The sequence below is a fragment of the Ciconia boyciana genome, chromosome 10 (genome assembly GCF_034638445.1).
Source record: "Ciconia boyciana chromosome 10, ASM3463844v1, whole genome shotgun sequence".
NCBI classification, from domain to species: Eukaryota; Metazoa; Chordata; class Aves; order Ciconiiformes; family Ciconiidae; genus Ciconia; species Ciconia boyciana.
This window is the reverse complement of record NC_132943.1, coordinates 26,758,515-26,778,791: the sequence shown is the minus strand read 5'-3', so window position 1 is coordinate 26,778,791 and position 20,277 is coordinate 26,758,515. Positions and strand designations below refer to the sequence as shown.

General features: G+C 38.5%; 1 protein-coding gene across 3 annotated transcripts; it reads right to left on the bottom strand.

Moving 5' to 3' along the window:
• Nucleotides 1-6,294: 6,294 nt before the first annotated feature.
• Nucleotides 6,295-20,247, bottom strand: PLEKHA3 (pleckstrin homology domain containing A3). 3 transcript variants are annotated; one of them, XM_072874199.1, is made up of 8 exons: nucleotides 19,980-20,247; nucleotides 15,863-15,979; nucleotides 13,691-13,834; nucleotides 12,880-13,016; nucleotides 11,722-11,886; nucleotides 10,517-10,560; nucleotides 9,848-9,963; nucleotides 6,295-8,189 (listed from the first exon to the last, which is right to left on the bottom strand). In XM_072874199.1, the coding sequence occupies exons 1-8, from the start codon at nucleotides 20,017-20,019 to the stop codon at nucleotides 8,071-8,073; spliced, it is 882 nt and encodes a 293-aa protein (XP_072730300.1). In that variant the 5' UTR covers nucleotides 20,020-20,247; the 3' UTR covers nucleotides 6,295-8,070. The 3 variants fall into 3 exon arrangements, with proteins under 3 accessions (XP_072730300.1, XP_072730299.1, XP_072730301.1); XM_072874198.1 differs by having other exon boundaries at nucleotides 13,691-13,846; nucleotides 19,980-20,243; XM_072874200.1 differs by lacking the exon at nucleotides 15,863-15,979 and having other exon boundaries at nucleotides 13,691-13,846; nucleotides 19,980-20,245.
• Between the last annotated feature and the right edge of the window lie 30 nt (nucleotides 20,248-20,277).

Below are 20,277 nucleotides of genomic sequence, written 5' to 3'. Positions count from 1 at the left end.
GCCTGTGGTCAAAGAACCCTAGAATGGCCATGGTCCTAAGCTCGTGTTAAGTACACTGGAAGTATGGGAATACACTCTAGTAAGGGGGATTTAAAGCTTTCCACTGTGGTCATGCACGGAACTGAAACATACTTAGAAAATGAATGGAGCTGGGATAAAGATGAAGCTGATGATAAAGTTCCCCGGCTCCAAGGAACAGCAGGGAAAGAAATTAAAATAGGATGCCGGATGATCAATGGGTCTACCCATGAGAAGGCATCTCAGACTTCTGTGTACAACATTACATCAAAGCCAATAGCCAAAGATACGAAACTTTGCGCCTTTGAAAGGCTGGACTGTTGGTACAATTTTACCTTAGTACAACCTGTTTTTGTAGTCTGCCTCTGGGCTCACCATCGTGTGGGATTATCCTTTCAATAATCCTTTAATAAAATAATTTATAAAGGATTTATAAAGGATTATTATTATATAACAAATTTATATAAAATAAAATAATTTTAAAGGAACAACACGATGACCTGTGTCAACTGCTAGAACGCATCTGAAACAATGGACACAAAACTCTGATCACCGTTCATCATGATGCAGAAGAGATACACCATGTCTTGGAAAGAGTGAAGAAGGATGGAGAACGCCATTGGTGGGAAACTCTTCTTGGATGGTCACCGACAGCAACGGGAGTGTTTAATCTTATGCTTCACCCAGTTGTCATTTTACTAACTCTAACATTAGTGTGTCTATTGCTTATAATTATATTGTATATAAAGGTTTGGCACATGATAAAACAGATAACCCAACTTCAACCACCCAAAACATACAAATTAACGCATAACAAATAGCAGTGCTTCAATGTCTACTTACCATGGATCTATAAGCGCACAAACTATCAATATACTATTTATGGCACAGAGGCAAGAGGTGACCGTACCACCACTCTGTGAAGGTAAGATGAATTGACTATAGTCACGGGGTGGAGTGTGGCGGTGTGCTCCCCCCCTCCGCTCCCTGCACAAGCAGTAACCACCAGTGGGAGTCATCCTGATAGCTGCATCCAGCTTATGCTGGACCTTGAGGACAAATGGCAACAAAGTAGCCAAGGGCTGCCTGAAGCAGGGATCTAAACCTCTTGCTGATATGCAAATATGACCATAAGTCAATCATCTTACTCCCTAAATAGTGGACAGCCCAGGGCCCTTTGAGCTCTCCTGCACGGCAGCGGGCTGCACGCCAGGATCTCCCCTTGAGCAGGGACGCCTCTCAGGGTTACTCCTCGAGGCTGAGAGATTCCTTGCCGCAACAGATCCTTGGTAAGTGACTAATAGCATGGTAAACTTTAAATCTTAGCTAAGTGATATAAGGGATTGATTGCGCATATATAATCCTTTAGACATAAACGGTTGACCAAGTCTGGGACTAGGACTGGATCTAGCCGCACCTAGACTCCTCTCTGAGAAGGAGTTTAGAAAGCAAGGGGATCCTTTCCGAACCTCATGACTCAACGGGAGGGTCTCCCTGACAGTTTTGTCTGACCTGTCCTCTATGCAGTAAATAATCAAGTGTGCCTCGCCATCGAATCTTGTTAAAACACTGTCACATTGAACTTTGTTAACTCCCTTTTCTGTATCAATAAACTATATTTTTACTTCTCTCTAACGAGTGAAGTGCACTCTCACTCCATCCGCGACAATGCCCCATCAGTTTTTAATGCTTCAAGTCAGTTGACATACCTACAGGAGAAAAGCTTGTCTTTACATTCCTGGGGGGAGGGGGAAAAAAAAAAAAAAAAAATCACAAATCCCATCCAGGCAGGTCACAATTTTGGTTATCTATGGGAAAAGAGTATCAAGGTGAAAGGAAGCAACACTGCTTCTAGAGCTCAGTAGAAGTCAGTAGAAAAAGCTTAAGAGCAAATACACTCACAGCAATGCAACAGTGCTTCAGGGGCTGTAAAATTCTCTTAAGTGAAGCAGGAGCATTAGTTAGCAACACTATGCATCACTATGACTCCCAGCATACTACTACTACTAAAAAAAAGCTCAAGTTCATCAGTAGTAGTAAAGCACGTAGTATGTTTAAAAACCTATTCCAAAAAGACTCACTATAGAAGCAGACTTTTTAAATTTCCTATAAACCTACATACTATCAACCACTAGCTATCCAAATGATGCAGGAAAGCTAATAAATGGGGATGAAACAAGGACTAAAGTAAAAATAATGATTTCAGAAGAGCTAAGTTTTGGGTCAGGACAAGATCCAGACTTTTTCAAGTGATGGAACCAGGAACACTTAGAAACAATCATAAAGGTGAAAGAGCTTAAGAGTACGTAGTATTTCTTCCTTAAGGAGGAAAGTAAAAAAGAATAATAAAAAAAGGAGGTAAAAAAGGCCATTTATTTTAATCTTTAAAGCATTCAAACTAAAAAAACCCTCAAGAAAGCTTCTAATTCTAATTCCATTAGATGTTTAAAAAAAACCCAACAAACTCAATAAGAGACACAAAAATACACAGGTACAGTCTTGTTTAACCAAGAACTAACTTGTGTACACAGGCACATAATAAAATTAACACTAAAAATGCACTAGTCAGTCATCTCAGCAGAAAGTAATTAGTGTCAGACAGCATCTGCAGATTTAAGCATGGACTCTTCTCCACAAATGCTACTGGAAGCTCGCTCTTCCATGGCCTCTACTGAGTCTAGACATATTTACTTGATCAAGAGGAAAGCACACTGGTGTGGCAGTCTAAGCAACTTCATTCTGCCTGTACCTCTCTGGCCCAACTCTGCACAGTACTTAAGCAAGCAAACCTACCTTTAAGCAGATGAGTCACTCGCATGCCTAAATATAGGCTTTAAAGTACTTCCAGGCTTTGCTGAAGCACAGCTTTAATAGATAACTTTACATGCCAACCTGCTGAGCCAGTGTTTTTTCACAAGACCGCAAAGCAAACGTTAATATAGACTGACACCGATAAAGTCACAAGCTAAAGCTTCAATATTCAGTTTCACAGAACACATCCCTAAACAGTAACATTTTTCAAGACAATAGATTGGACTATTGGAGACAATAGTCTCCAGATAAAAAATAAACATAAAATGAACAATGAACATTTCAAATTATGTGCTTATTCTATCAGGTCAAATATTGGTATTTTTAACTATACAAGCCAACATTTGCTCTTTTTAAAGATAAAATCTATTGCATTATAGGACCAAGTTCAGAAAAATATCCTACCACTAATATGTGTGTGAAGGCATTTGGACTTCATGTTTCCTGGGTCCTGATGCATAAGGAAGAACTTTTTAGCAAAGCTCTGTGCACTGTTTTATAAATTCTACTATAGGGCTATACATTCTCTACTAACATTTTACATTTGGCAGCCTGAGAAAAATAACTGTGATGGTGGATAGCCATAACAACACTAAGAGCATACTACCTAACAACACTAACACATAAGAACACTAACACCTTTTACTACTAGCAGACAAGAAACCCTAGTCTTAACATTGCATTTCAATTTTTACCATTGTCTCCAGTTTCAATGACTTTTCCCTTCAAGGGGAGAAAATTATATGAACAGAACACAAACACCTCACATCTCTGATAAAATATTAAAACTAAATCTTCTCTAGTTGGTTTTTTTTTTCCTTCCCCCTTTTTGAAGATGATAGAAGTTCTAGAGCTTGGATTTAAAAAAGTAATAATCAGAATACTTAATATCTATTAAAAAAACCAAAGCATAACACAGTCAAAAATAAATCATTCAGTCATTCCCACACTGGAACATGCCATAGTACTAACAGCAGTGGTACAAGGGAGAAAGGATGACAGAGAAAATAAGGTACACTGACACATCAGAAAATGACAGCCAGTGTATAGAAAAATGCGTCGGACCCACGTAAGGTAATTACGATCTGCAACTGGAATGCAAACTTTGTGGAAAATGCCAGGCAGCCTACAGAGTGCACTGAGAAAGAGAAGATACAGAAGTAGCCAAAGCAATATTTATCACAAGAGAATATGAAATACAGGGAAAAGGAGGAGACACTCTTACATCCTGTCCCTTGACAGGATTTAAAGTGTTACCTTTGACATCTGTAATTGACAGTCTTGGAGATGCCTCTTTACCCTTCCCTTTGAAAAAGCTGAAGGAGGCCTGTCTTTTTTTTTTTTTAAACACGTGCATAAAATACAATTGTGCTCTCATCTTTAGCCTTCTCTCCCATATGCATGGTGGTTAGAACAGTCAGGATATAGCTATGGGAGTAGCTATGTATATTGGTGCATAAATAGCCACAATGACAGTGTGCTACCATGAAGAAGGCAGCAGCACCAGACAGCAGAGCTGGGAAACAGTCTGACTACTTTCTTACGGTACTCACTTGCCAAACAACATTCTGGATTGTTTATCCAGACTTAACAAATATCAAAATGCTAAATAAAGTAAATTAAATTCCTAAATAATGCCTTCTAATCACTACTGTATGTACACAGTGGGAAGAGCGGAGGTGAAGCATGTTTTAGCATGCTTTAAAGTGCAGGCCATCACCCTATCTTCTAGTAAGCTTGTTCGTGTTAGTGTGTTAGCCTTTGCAAAACAGTGAAGCACTGGTCCCCCTGCTGTATAGGCAGAGGGATGCCTAGCTTCCGAACCTTAGTTTGCTGCTTAAGTTAGCTGCTAAGGGGCCAAGTCCTTCCAAGACAGTGGCAATTCTAAGGATGTAAATACACAGTTACAGTCACGTGGGAGCTTTACAAGTGAAATAAAAACCTATATGGTCCTTTGGTCTTCAATGTTAAACAGCAGAGATTTTCAGGATGGCAGCTGTGGATTTGGGAACCCAGGTTCTACATAAATCCCCTCTAAGCAGATCTCTTCCAGATCTGGATCTGAAACTCTTAGGTTCAGCCCTCAAAGTAGTCAATAAAAAAACACCCATAACATGCAGGTTTCTCATTAACTCTTTTAAAGCAGGATAATGAGGAACATCTGAAAAAGAACAGTTTTCAGACACAGACATTTCCTTCATTCAGGTATTATACCCCTTTAAAAAGTTACTAACTTACACCAGCAGGAACAACAGCTACACTTAAACTGATAGTGGCATAACAAGCAAAACTCAAGTTTATAGCTTGTGAAAATAACCAACACAAATAGCTGTGATTTCAATTTTTAAATAAAGTACTTTTTTTTTTTTAATGCAGAAGCAACCTCTGAAGTATTCCTATCCCAAAGATTGCTTTCTCTGGGGGGAAAAAAAAAAATTAAAAAAGTCAAGCTGACTTACTATACACTAAGTGGAAAGAACAAACATTAATTTTCAGAAGTTTAAAGCCCCTGAACCTTGTAATCTCAGTATTCACAAATCTCCAAATCATCGAGTGTCTAATCATTAATTCTTTATAGTACAAGCTGGTAAGCCATTTAAGCACATTCTATTTCTAATTATCTGATGTTAGAGACTTCAGAGATATAACTCAGTAACTAGAAGTTATCACTTTTCACCTAAATGTATGTAGTATGCTTATATTCTTTAAGTGGTAAATACTATTTAAAAAATTAAATTTGTTTCAGATTGATCTCTTCAGAAGCAACTGAGATCAGAACTAGAAGCGCTAATTGCACATTCTATGTTGAGGTTCAGCTCCCATTCTCTACCAGAAAGAATAATGATACGATTAGGCACTCCTCATAAACTCTCCCCTAAACTTGGAAATGAAAATGTAAGAGCATCCAGATTTTTTTTTAGTCTTACTACACATGGATCATTGCGATTCAGCCAGCTAAGTATCATTTTCAGAAATGACTTCTTAAGCTCCAGATGCCAAAAGTATGATGGCATATCATCTTGACAAATTTCATTGAAATACATTTTAGGATTTTTGCCACAGAGTTTGGCACAGGTATATATAAAAAGGCTGATTTAACTTTAGCAGGAACATGTTATGTATATACAAAGCCATCATTCCAGCCTTAGTGACATGGAGAAACCCAAAACAGAGCTGAAGTAGTTATATGCAAATTTTGTGCTTGAATCTAATCATTACAACTTTTGTCTAAACAATCCTATCCATGGCAGTAGTTAACATTATTATTTACTACTACATGCACTGATCAGTCTCAGACTTTTTTTTGCACAATGTGGAGTCCAAACTATTTTCTCTGTAGTAGCTGAAAGCCAGAAAAAGATATTTGTTAATGTGACATGTATTTAACACTGTACAAGCTGGCAGAAACCTCAGTGAAATTTCAAAAACCAGCTCTAAGACAGCATATGACTCAAGACAACGCTCTCATTGCGATATGTAGTTTACTTCTCTGAACATCTTTTTTAATACTTATTTTTACAATTGTCATAAGTGTCATACAGAATACATTAAAGCAAACATTCAGAAAAAATGTACAAGCATTTGTGTGCCTGATACGCATATGCAAATGCTAGTTGCATGAAAACTGACAGAACTGAGCACAAATGACAGCTCTGAGCTGGTATCCACAAATAACTTAACTTGTACAAGCCATTCCATTCCATTCAACCCTGATATAATGGTTTATAAACTGCTATTTTATATATGGGTAACAGTTCATATGTTTTTCCTCAATGTTTGGACCTATTCTGATTTAGATAAATCAACATTCCAGAAATTTATAAGGAAAGCTTCCATTCCATTCCCATCTGTCCTTTCCAGCCTGCTTCAAAAACACCAAATTATTCATATACACAAAAGGAAGACTAGTTAAACAAAATTAAAGAAGATTTGATTATAAAAACAGATTTTGGTATGTGCTTGAGTGCAAAAAAAACCCTGTACATTTACTTAACAATTGTGTAAATCAAAACCAGTAAATGGCTTGTTTAAAGTGCTCTATAGCTAAGACTTTATAAACCAAGTTTATCCCTAAATGAATACCCAAAAAATCCCCAAAAGCTTACAATGCTAACACTAACAACCTTATGGACCAAGGTGCTAGTAGGCACTGTTATACCATATTACTCATTAATTGTTAAGAGAGTCAGACTCCGATCTCACTTACAGGTAATGCAAATTTACACTAATGTAACTGAGAGCAGAATCCATCTCCTGATGTATATCATCCTCAAATGATATAAAGGAGTTGCAAAAACAGAAGCTCCCTTTTGTATAAATATGTCATAAATAAAATACGTATAGATACAAATATTCATTACAACAGCAGCTTAATGGTCTAATATTTCAGCTCTTGCTTCTATAATACTTGCTAAAAAACACACTTAAGTGAGTAGAGTAAATCTTAACAGTGCTGTATTAGCTACTTGTAATGCTACACACCCCAGAAACAATTTATGCACATTTTGAAACCTTTAGTAGATCTTTAGAAGTGAAAGTAGGTAGAAATTTTTGATGCAAAAAAGAATAAATAAATAAAAGTTATTAAATATCCAATGTTTGGTACAAATGCTTCATATTAAGTTATTTTTATACATTTGTTTAGAAAAATACACTAAATATTTCTACTTTAATTGGCTAAAAATAAGGACCAGATTATGTATATCCTTATGTCTTTAATGAAGGCAATGTCAATTACCATCAAGCTGCTAGAGTAGACCCATTAGTGCCCATTCCCACAGCCCTTACACAGGCAAAAAAGCCATTGCAGGGCTAATCACAGCTCCCGGTGGATGACCTGGTACAAATGACCAAGAGGCCCATGGCACAAGTTGCATTTTCTCCAAAAAAAAAAAAAAAAAGAAACCTTTTTGCTAAAGTTTATAACCTGCAGGTTTACTAATGTATCAGTCAGACCTTCACACTTTTTAAAAAGAGCTAAATTTACAAATGTGGATGCTTATCTGTTAAGCCATCATTTGTTCCAAAAAATGCACATTCAAACTGTGAAATATTAGGAAAATACTCTTGCAAATAAACTATATAAAGATAAAATACACTTCAAAGATAGTTTTTATGTTATTCTATAAAGTGCAGAGAAATCCTTCTAAAAAGGGAAATGACTACTTCCTATAACAACAGTATAATTACAGCAGCCTTTGCATAGCGTTATTTATAGAAAATTGAATACTTTCAGTTTCTTCAAGGATTAAAGGATGAAAGAGTCTCTTCCACTTCAGATCTTTCCTTTGATACTGATCTATTTTCTTCAGGAATGGCTGATGATACCAGATCTCCATTGACAGCACTTCTAGCAGATCCTATGAAGATATCAGTAAGTATTTAATTTTCAACCCACAAAAACACTCATCCAATCTGTCAGTTATTCTATTTGCTAACTATTTCCTATACATAAGCAATCAGTATCATAATTACTCTGGACTTTTCCTGAAAGATTTCAATCACTATCATGCCCAAGGATGATGGATATGAAGAATGTTCAGCTAGTATAAATCAAGTAATTTTTTTTATTATTTTATTTTTTTTACACAATGGTTTTTACATTATGAGGCATAGTAACCTGAGGGGTGCAGATGCATTCTGTATGAGGAACACATGAACTTTTTTTTTTTTTAAAGAACTGATGCATTGATAAGCATTTAACACAAACATTTTCTATTATTAAAATAAAATGGATGACTCACTGCAAGTTGAGTATTGCTAGACTACCTGACAGGAAAGAGAAAGAACTAAGATAACTGGAAGGTAGCAGAGGGAGCTTCTAACACAGTAAAAGAAAACAAAAAAAAACAGAGAAACTGAGATAGAAACTAGAGCTACATAGTAAGGAACCAAAAAACCCTGGTATTTGCAGAAACACACAAGATGAAGACTCTTCTCAGCAGCCCTGAAAAGAGTCAGACTGGGTAACTAACACGAGAAGGTCCAGATGGTAACAACAAAAGCCTTGTGTTATAGGAAGCTAGACTAATGTGCACCTACATTAGCGATGAGACACAGAATAGGATCTAAACTAAGTTTATTAGCTTGGAATACATGCTGGCATACCCTATGCTGGTAGTAGATGAGTGAGGTGAAAGAGGTGGTCACCCTGCAACACGTGAGCATCAGAGAACCAAGGAAATGGTACAGAGGTGCAAATAATTGCTTCATGCTAGAAGGTAAGGCATTAGTACCTCTTTGTGCTCACGTGGGCTTTTAGCAATGCACAGGCCTCAGGTTTTTTCAATCCAAGTGAGGCATTAGGCACTCCAAAAGGAAACAAGACTAAACCAGAACTAGTCAAGGAGAACTAGTCAAGTTAAAGTCTCCCTGAGAGGAGGTAGGATGGAGTCAAAATGACAGCAAGATTCAAAAGGAAAAACCACAGAAGAACTGGCTACTAACTCAGTAGGCCCATCTAATCAGAAGGGAATAATATTCTGATCATGACATCATTTCATAATTTTTGGGTTGCTTTTATTTATTATTGGCAAGGCTGCACTCCTTCAGAACAGTGCTGTTCTCTACAAGAGGCAAGCAGCCACTGAAATGAACCGTCTTTCCGCAATGCACTGAGCGGAAATTATGCCCCACCACTCACAGGAGTCACAGAAAGGAGAATTTGGTTTGTGACAACAAGCAGGTGGAAACAACAGTATTGCACACCACTTACCAGAACATTGTTCATGCAACATTCTATTAGTACAAGCATCCCTTTTCTAGTCTCACCGATTGCACTACAACTACTCCAACCGTAAGATCCTTTTCAATGTGAATGAAAGCCAGCAAAAGTCAGCCACATAACAAACCACACAAGTGCTTTGATGTGTAATATAGGAATCTTGCAACCAAAACCTTGTGTAACTAAGAAATCTTTTTTCCTTGTGCTGATATCAGCACTAGAACAGCTGCTGTAAACAGGGTAATAAATGGTACAGAAAAATACAAAAGAAAACCATCCCTCTTTCAAACTTACTCTGAGAATCTTCAAAGGGAGTATCACTGTAAGATTCTGTATCTGAGTATGTTCTTCTGCGCCGCTGTGAAAATCGGTGAAGGGATGAAATTGGTTCTTTCACAGAGTGATTATTCCTACAAAAGAAATGAGATCTATTAGTAAGCAAAATCTGTAACAACCCACACAAACTTAATATAGCTTAAAGTTAAAATAATTCTGGTGCTTAGATTAAACTGTTAGCATCTATATTTATCACTATACTAAAATAAAAATAGCACAGTCAACAGAACATTCTTAATGTTCACAATTATAAAACCTAAAAATGGAAATAAAAATGTAATATAATCTTTGCATGCAGAAGAAAATTTGAGAATCTGAAATACTGACCCAAGAAGAATGTTAGCATTTCAAGCTCTATGTCTAATTTCATGAACCTGTCAGAATAAGTCATTTGCATATAGCTTCTAGCATGAAGACATTTTTATAGTGTATTAGAGAGAGCAGCTGCATTATTTGCCACCAACACTGATAATCTGCACCCTTAGTTTTCAAAATTAGATCAATTTATGCTGTTCAATTTTTTTTTCCCCAAGTGAACAATTCTTCTCACATTTTGATTTTAAAGCTAGCAGGTTCAGGGAGGTTTTCTGAAACATAAGAAAAAAGCTTAATGAAATAGAAAATTACCTTTCTGAATAGCAAGGACCAGGGTGGCTAATGGAACGCTTCATCTAGGGGAAAAAAACACAAACAAAACAAAAAAAACCAAACAACAAACCATACCAAAAATGTCACAACCTACTTATAACAATAATATGCATACCTACATTAATTTTTACTTTATTTAGAGTCTCTACAAAGAGGGAGGGTGATTTTTTTTTTTTTTTAAATTAAAAGCAACCATTACTTAAAAATCTTATTTAACTATATCAAAACAGATGGACTGCCATCAATATTAAAAGTTGTAAAGCATTCACGCAGGAAATATTTTACTACAAAAAATACTACCTAGTTTCTATGGAATTCATTCTCCCTCGCTCCAAAGTTACTCATAGAGCCATTTGTAAATTGCTATGATGTACGGAAATATCAAGACACTTTTCCTCTAGCAAATGCCAGCTTAAATTCCCCATTACACAATAAAGCCAAATCCTGCCTCTTGATTCCTTGTGGTTCTTCTGATATCACTGTCAAATCTCTATGCATATCAAAGGAAGTTATTAATTTAAATCAATAATGATCAGCTTTGTTGATCAAACTGATTGGAGATAAAGAGATGAGATTCAAGTGCAAAGAAAGGGATTCCCACAACACAGCTCATCTTGGAATCTATACATATGATCAAGAAGACATTTAAGATGATTCCACATACACTGTCCTTCTAAGGGAAATAATCAGTAGTGAAGAGTTATGCAAGTAATATCTTCACCATTATTTACCTTTTGTTAAATAAGGGCATGTTACATTAATACAAACATTTTGAGTTATATACACTGAAAGATACACTATCTTGAAGTGCTTCAAGCCACAAGACACTTATGTGTTTAAACAGGAGGCAAGGTTATGAAATTTTTAAGATCAGTGTACAGCTAGCATTCTAAAAAACAAAGAAACAGTTGAACTGAGGAAAAGTTAAACCTCATTCATTTACAAGATACCTCATTACAGGGTCTTGACACATACAATAAATTACTCTGATTATGTAAAGGCTAGCAAAGACTGGGAATGGAAAACTATTACTTATATTTAGGATTAGTACTGATCATAACAGAGTCAAGATTTCAACTGTTGACATCATAGCACATAGCAATAGCATAGTCTTCTGCCATTCTTCCCCCCATCCAACCAACAATATGACACTTAGAAAAAATAGTATTTTGAAATGTCTAAACCATTTGGACAGGTGATGGTGACACAGGAGAAACTAAGGGATCAGGGTGAGGCAGCTGGAACATTTCCGGCTTAAACTTGGCATTAGCGATCTTCACACATTCTTCAAGTGTTGTGATAAATGTATTACATGTGGCACTAAGCAAGGAAGAGGCTTCATTCATGTTCTGAAAATAAATGAAAAGCACAAGCATAAGCAAGAAAAAAATGAAGATGCAAATACAACTCCCCCCACCACCATTCCCACACACACACTAATTTCCCTCCTTATCACTAAGAGCTTCCATTTCCCATTTTATTTAATCAAATGTACACCTTCCAATGAGGTTAATTTAAGCAAACAAATGTGACAGCATTGTAATTTCTTTCTGACATCTGAATTTCTTTAGGGTATCAGCCAAGAATGCCGTAACGTTTTTTACTGCAAAGCTTGTCTCAGTCACTAACTGGTATAAGATCATCATCCAGGGAAACAAATGAATTGCAGCAGAATGTGCCAACAGCTTTATCACTCCAGTGCAAGGAGCCTGCAAGTCAGTTTCCCCTTGCTGTAAATTGACAACAATTATGCTGTGTTGTGACTAAGCGTCAACCCCTTGCTTTGCCCTAAGTGGACAACAATATTGTCCATACGCTGCTCAAGAGTGTAAAGAATGAAGCCACTCATAATTTCGAGTACTAACTTTCATTCAAAAGCAGAAATACTAGAATAATTTTACTTGTGCATATTCAGAGACACTTACCTACACCACAGGTTTCCAATACCTGTAACACTAGCTTTCACTGATAACAAAATGGAATACCCTCCTACACAAGGAAGTAAAGAATGGACAAACAAGATTGTTTCAACTACTCTGTCCATAACAGAGATGCGAAACAAGACAAATTATCGCGTAAGTCATATGGCAGCTCTTCTGGCCTTTTAACCAAATGACTCAATAACACAATTGCTTCCTAATGCACATTACAATTACAGTTAAATCATCCAGGTATTTTATGCACATATAACCACTGTTAGTATTATATACACATAAGCACTCAAAATTGACCTTAGGTTAAATCTCCCAACATTAGGGAGATGAAAAAGGCATAAGATGTCAACAGAAACTTGAGGTGTATTATATAATTAGGTTCTCCAATGGCATTCTAAAATTCTGTACCTCAATGCTGGGAGGAGAGCGAGTCTCATCACGGTGAACAAATTCTTGTATTGTATGAACTTGCTGCATTAAAAGATCACAGTAGAGACGAAGTTCGGACATTTTGGTTTTAAGAGATTCATTGGTCTCACTTATTTCTATAAAAAATTAAAGGAAATATCAATGTATTGCATACAATGTATGTATACATTTTAATTTTTAAGCACTTTTCATTTAAATATCAATTTTAAAATTCACTTAAATTTTCGCTTAATTTTGATGAAAATTGGATTCTGCAGTGAGTAAAGAACTGTACTTGAAGCAGACAATAGTTTGTACTTTTGGATAACTGATGCCAATTTAACAACCATTAAGAAAGAGGCACATTACTAGGAAAGATAAAGTTGAAATCTTTCTTAGCTGCAGCGTAATGTAGAAAAAAAATTTAGTCAATGAAAATTATGCCCACCAGAATGTCTGGAAATGGTTACATTGAGCCATCCAAGAAAAATTATGGAAAAAACAGTAGTAACTATAAAGAATCAAAACAGCAGAAATTAAATGGCTTCACAACAGCTACAAACAGTATGTTTGTTCTTGTAATGACAATAAGTTGCTGGTGTTTCAGCTTCTTAAGATAGAAGAGGTCAATGGAGGTGACCTAATTCAACCATCAAGGGGGAATTTACCATATAGATGACTAGAAATAATTATGATTTATATATAAAGACAATCATACTGACTTTCTACCACAATATTTGCACTATTATGATCTGAAAACAAGCATTTGAAAAAGTGGTAAGATTGTATATGCTATAAGTAACACGCATACCTTTTTCTTTTTTTGTCCTGGTATCTGCTAAACAGGCTTTTGCACTCCCCAGTGCTACCAGCCACCTTTGCCTTTCGGCCGCATTAACTGCTTTCATATAGAAATGCTGTTCCCCTGGGATGATTAGCTCCATTCTTGTGTTGTCTGTTGCATGAACTTATGATAGGGCAGAAAAAAACAATTTTGGAAAAAAAACACAAACCCTCAACTTAGTTACAATTATTTATTAAATACTGATCAAAGTATTTTAAAATGTTTATTACAATTCCATAGTAATACAGTACATCACAATGTACCACTGCTAAATAACAAAAAGCCCAAAGCTGCTCAACCTTTCTCCCCAGCATACCTTCAAGTCAACACGTAGGAACACAAGACACTGAACAGTGGCCAGATTCAAGTACAATGGGGTTCCCTTTCTGCATTAACTATATACTGCATAGGAATCTGTAATAACTGTTGTATTCCAAACATGGCAAACTGAAGAGTTTTGTTGCAAGGACAAGTATTTATAGAGGACTAGGCTAAAAAAACTGAAATAATCTCCCTTCTAGATGAAACTTCGCTTCAGGTCCCAGAGTCCTAGAACCAAGAACTGAGGAGGTGGACTTTGTTTACAGTCTATTATATTAAATACTACATCTTTAACTGAATACTCTGCTGAGTCTCATGTTATCAACCGCAGTTCCTCCAGACCCACTCCCCACTAGCCATGGATGCAGGAGACTGCATCAAATCCAGACTTCAACTATTATCTTTCCTTCACCAAAAGAACAAGATGACAAGCAAAATGAACAACTGGAATGGCCAGAAAATGGGATCTTCCACTTTACATCACTGATTTCATCTACACCAAGGAAACAGTAACAAAAAGGAGTTACCACATGAAAAATACTTAGTGGCCCATGTAAAGTAAGAAGTCCTACTTTTTAATATACAAGTACCTACATTACAAGCCCAGTCATCTGCGGGTATCTGGAAAGAGGTCAAGAGTTCAAAGCAATGGAGACTTAGACAATGCCTTGCTATTAGCCAAGGAGGTTGACCTACAGCTTAGAATACACTATGTGCTGGTTTTGGCTGGGATAGAGTTAATTTTCTTTATAGTAGCTAGTATGGGGCTATGTTTTGGATTCGTGCTGGAAACAGTGTTGATAATACAGAGATGTTTTAGTTGTTGCTAAGTAGTGCTAAATCAAGGACACTTCAGCTTCCCATGCTCTGCCAGGTGCACAAGAAGTTGGGAGGGGACACAGCTGACCCCAACTGACCAAAGGTATACTCCATACCATATGACCATGCTAAGCATATAAAGGTGGAAGAAGAAGGAGGAAGGGGGGGATGTTTGGAGTGATGGCATTTGTCTTCCCAAACAACCGTTACATGTGATGGAGCCCTGCTTTCCTGGAGATGGCTGAACACCTGCCTGCCCATGGGAAGGAGTGAATGAATTCCTTGTTTTGCTTTGCTTGTGCACAGCTTTTGCTTTACCTATTAAACTGTCTTTATCTCAACCCAGGAGTTTTTTCTCACTTTTACTCCTCCGATTATCTCCCCCATCCCACCAGGGTGCAGCGAGCGAGCAGCTGCGTGGTGCTTAGCTGCTGGCTGGGGTTAAACCATGACAACTAAAGGCTAAACTCGCAGTCCGACACAAACAGTTCACTTACTAACTCTAATACATCCATCACCTATCCACATGGGCAGCTGCTAACAATGACAAAAGTAAAAATGACTCCGGAAAACAAGACTAAACATCTTTGGTTTGTAAGAATCTCCCCTTTTGGGTCACTGCTGCTGCTCTTCTGAAAAACTAGCATTTGTGAATCAGTCTCTTACCCCTGGTCATAAGAGGAATAAGTGGTAGAACTAAATAACTAGCTAAGGTAGCTTCAAGCATAAGCCACATGCACACAACTATTTAAAACAAAAAGGAATATATGGTGGGTTCTAAATCTCAAAACAGAGCTCTAACTGTCAAAAACATTCTTCTTTGTCACCATTTCATAATTCACATTCATTATTATTTGTGAACTATGAAGCAGTCACATTGGACCATAGACAAACAAAAATAGAGGAGGAAAAACTTGTGATGCAAAATGTATGTTGGGTGATCTTTTCTATTTCCCTGGCAGCTAAAATTTCCTCAAGCAGAAATCCATTAACTCTTACCTTTTATTTCACACACAGCCATCTTTATACTTCCTTTGCTGCCTTTGCAAACATCATCCTGTGAATCATAGTATGACAATATCCCATTGTCTAAAACAAACCACCTAGGCTGCCAACCTAGTGAGATCAAAAACATGAAAAGGAAAGTTTAGTCTAATTACTAAATTGCAAATCAAATTCAGCTCTTTGGCTGTCAAAACTTTTATAAAAAATGCAAACATTAAACTACTCCTGTAACACACCAGGAAGTAAACAATCTGCGCAGCCTGAAGACCAGAGCCACTCTATAACCAAACTAGTATTATATGGATATTTCACTCCCATTCTTTTTGGATGCAAGATCAGAAGTATTTCAGTTTTCACTATATTCCAATTCTAGAGCAAACTTAAATTTTAATTTAGCCGCCAAGGAATCCTATTTTGAAGGTTGATAAATTACATACCTCTGAAGAACCATTCCAAGTATATTTTTCAGGTAGACTTTCCTAAGATTGTAGGATCTTATTTGTAAGACACAAATAAATTACTGATGTCACAAACTGCTATGCTATGGTCTCCTCTGCCTACTGTATTTCAGTAAAAACTTCTATATTTCACACTTAACTATTGACACACCATTTTCTCTGAAAGTAGCCCCTCTCTATCGCTTAACAACAATTTAATGTCAGGCATTGTGCAGGGAACTGAGGCACAGCTTATGCTCCTAGGTCCATTTATGAGGAGAGCATACCAGCTCCTTTACTAAGGTTTTCATGAGCTTTGCATTAGCAAAATTATGTAATGATCTCTGACTTCACTACATCTACAAAACAGAGCAGTTTATGCATAGACGCAAATATCTGAGAACTCTATGCAGCATTACACCACATAGTAAATTATTGTAATGGATCCTCTTGGATTAAAGTATATTAGCATTCCTTTTTTTTTTCTTTCTTTTTTTAACAGCTATTTCAGAAAACTCAATACTCATTGGAATAGGTGCCCTAATTTCTAATACTACTAAATGCAAACCATTTTGCCTAGTAAATCACCTTTGTTTCTAAAAATAACATAGAACTAAAATATTCCAGTAGAGCATAACAATTACACTGGCCTATTACAGTCTGGGTCAGCTGTACAATAGGAGCAGATTATCCTTCTATTTTACAACTCAACACCAAACTTTAACTTCCTGCTTAGCTTAGGGTTTGGAATAGCAAACCTGTGTGGCCAAGAACTCAACCTATTTGGCGATACAACGGTGTGGTGCATGGCACTTACCAATTGCCATTCCAACAGAGCAAGCTGCAGCCATCCAGCAGCAGTGTATTATAACACAGGAGGCTTAATCAGGTACCAGACTCTTGAAAATCAGCTAAAGGCTTCATACTACTCACATTAAGTCATTACAACTTTTAACACTAATTCAAGAAGCATAAGACCAGGCCCCATTGCCTCGTGTCACAATTCCATGATAAGGAAGTAACAACATATAACTATTTTTTAAATTTATTAGCTATAATGGTAAGCATTTCTGTCTCTCAAAATGCTGAGTGGTAACTAATAAGCAGATCCACGCTCAGATATAAAAACAGAATGAAAAAAAGGACAAACATTGAAGGATACCGAGTCCCACAGGAAATATTTCAAATTGTATGTGTACATCACCACTTACACTCAAAGAATATGCAAACGGGCATGAAATGACTGTACTGAAGAGCCTGTCCTGTAAAATGCAGCTCAGAAATGCACTAATACTTTTTTTTCCCTGCTACACTGTGTTGCAAAACATTGAGTCTGTGCTGCCCTTATCTCATAAGTGCATGCATAGGTGATAAGTCAATGCCTGTCTGAACAGTACGATTCTGATAAAAAGGGACCCTATATGGATGATTATTCCAGCCTCACATTATGCTGGTATTGGAAAATCAGAAGCAAAGGATTTAAAAGACTCCAAGTTCCTCACAGAAGCAAGCTAAAGAACAAAAACACCTCTCCTGATTTGAACTTGAGCAAGCAGAGTATCCTATGTTTGACAAAATATTTAACAAATTTGTCCTTCACAAATTGTTAGACGCACACATATTATTTGAGGGGGAAAAAGAAAATAAAGCTGTATTTCTTGTTTGCTTTTAATGAAGGAGGAAACTAACTGTTTTCCACAATGCTTCAGCAACAATAACAACCTCCTTAGCTGCTTGGCTTCTACCGTTAATGACAACAAGTACTACAGCCTATTTCTGGCTACAAAAATAGATAGCAGAGTAACAAGAAAGTTGGTAATAATATTTAAAAATTTCACTAATATTATTAGATTTTTTTTTAAATTTGCTGCCCTCCTGTATTGCAAAATTGCAGGGAATTCCTGACACACCGTAATTTTGAAATGCAAGAGGAGCAGATGCTCTCAGTTGGCCAGCACACACGGAAGGAAAGGTTCTGCAGTTTGCTATTTTAGAGGACTACTGACTTTTAGCAGAGGTTAGCTGCATGTTGATGTAACAGTCTATTTTGTGTACAATATTCACAGTTGTTGAATACTTATTAAATAACAGACTTCAAATGAGAACTCTATATCAAACACCACAAGGGCTCATTACCTGTGAACTCTTACCTTTTGCTACAGTAACATTTTCAGTCACATAAGTGAAAGTGACAATTTCCATTCTATTTTGAAAAGAAACTCATACTCATTTTTTTCATAACCACATTTTCCTATATGCGTTTTCTCCACATTTATTGTGAGGAAGTGACAGAAATATCTTATCAAGTATCTATTTAATTACAGTAGAACTGTTCTCTTTCACCGCAAGACCAGTATATGTGGACACATATTTGCTCTGAAAAATGCAAGATTATGCTCTGTACACTTCAATTCACAGCAAGTGCGCACAATTCTTGCAATGTGGACCATATTTTATAAACCCTCACAACTGAGTTTCACCCCACTCCACATTCCAAATCTGAGCATGCTGAAGCAGAACAGCATACATGAAGTGCTGAAGAACAAGAGGGCAAAGGAGATATTGCCAAAGCAGTCAAACACGAGGCCTGATTAAGCACGGTATATGATCCAACACTGATCCGCTCTGGAGGGACAATTAGTCCTATTACAGTGTCAGAAGAGAAATCTGTTTCACCTTGACAGTACCATCTATCCATTGCTATCTCCAGAGGGAGGTAGTATCTCTATTACAACAGAGTATGAGGCAAACAAAACCAGAGCTTTGATGGCAAACGCAAGCATTTAGCGCATTTTTGTCTGCAGCACTTCCAAAAATACACGTTGTGAATACTTCACCCAGAACTAAAGTTTTTCATCTGTTTTAGAGGTCAGGATACAGGAGCACAGATTCAAAAAAAATTACCATCCAAAAGTAAATTAAAAGACAATTCAGACTTTGACATTTAGCACTGAAGATTTAAAGACGCAATCTTAAATGGCTCCTCAACTGCAAGCGAGAACACCCTGCAAGTTTGTATGCTGCAAATTAAAGCTACTTCTGAGAACAAAGAGGGGAAAACACCACAGTTGGGCCGTTAGCGTAAGACACTTCAGACGGCGTTTCCCTGCAGCCTGTCCTGTTACGAGTCCCCGACTAACTCGCAAGGCGCAATCCAGGTCTCGAGAGGTACTTGGCCACCCAGTTCCCAGTGAAAGATCACGGGGGCCGGGCGCATCTTGGCTGCGAGACTGTCGGGGCCGCGTTGGAGCCCACGCTCCAGAGAGGGGCTGCGAGGGAAGGGGAAGGGGGCTCGGCCCGGCCGAGAGGCCTGCCGCCACCCCACGCCACACACACGGAAGAGCGCGGGCAGCGCTGGCGACCGCCGTCAGGCGCCGTCCCTCGGCCCAGCCCCCGGAGCCGGCTCCAAGCCTCCCGCCGCGCCGGCCGCCTCAGGGGCGCCGGCAGCCTCCGCCGCGCGCGGTGCGACGCTCGGCCGCTCCCCAGCGGCTTGGCTCTAAACACAAATGGCGAACAATTTCTCAGCCAGCCCGTTAAAAACCGCGGGACGCCGGGACTCCCCCGACGCAGCAGCAGCGCCTCAGGGACGAGGCCAAGCCCCCCTCCCCGCGCCGCAGGCCCCCGCCGCCCCAGCCCCAACCGCTGCCCCCCGGGCCCCGGCCCCCGCCGCCTACCCGCCAGGTAGTTGGTCCACTTGTACAGGACCCCCTCCATCGCTCAGAGCCCGACGCCGGGCCGCATCCTCCTGCTCCGCCGCGGGTTAAGGGCGGCCGCCGCCGCCGCGGGGATGGGCGCTCACCTCCCGTCCCCGCCGCTACTACTCCCTGCGCGCGCGGAGGCGGAGCCGCTCAGCTCAGGCGCGGCGGCAGCGGCGGGCCGCGGCGGCGGCGGCGCCTCCCGCCCCGCGGGGCGCTCCGCATCTCCCATGCGCGCCCGGCCGCGCTCCCCGGCCCCCGCCCACCGACACCCCCG

Bases quoted from the DNA above. Each gene is read 5' to 3' on its own strand.
- PLEKHA3 (XM_072874198.1), bottom strand. From the start codon at position 20,019: ATGGAGGGGGTCCTGTACAAGTGGACCAACTACCTGGCGG. The intron at 13,847-15,862 runs GTAAGAGTTAAT...CCCTATCATAAG, and splicing joins GGCTGTGTGTGAAATAAAAG to TTCATGCAACAGACAACACA. The intron at 10,561-11,721 runs GTTTAGACATTT...TTTTTCCCCTAG, and splicing joins CACCATCACCTGTCCAAATG to ATGAAGCGTTCCATTAGCCA.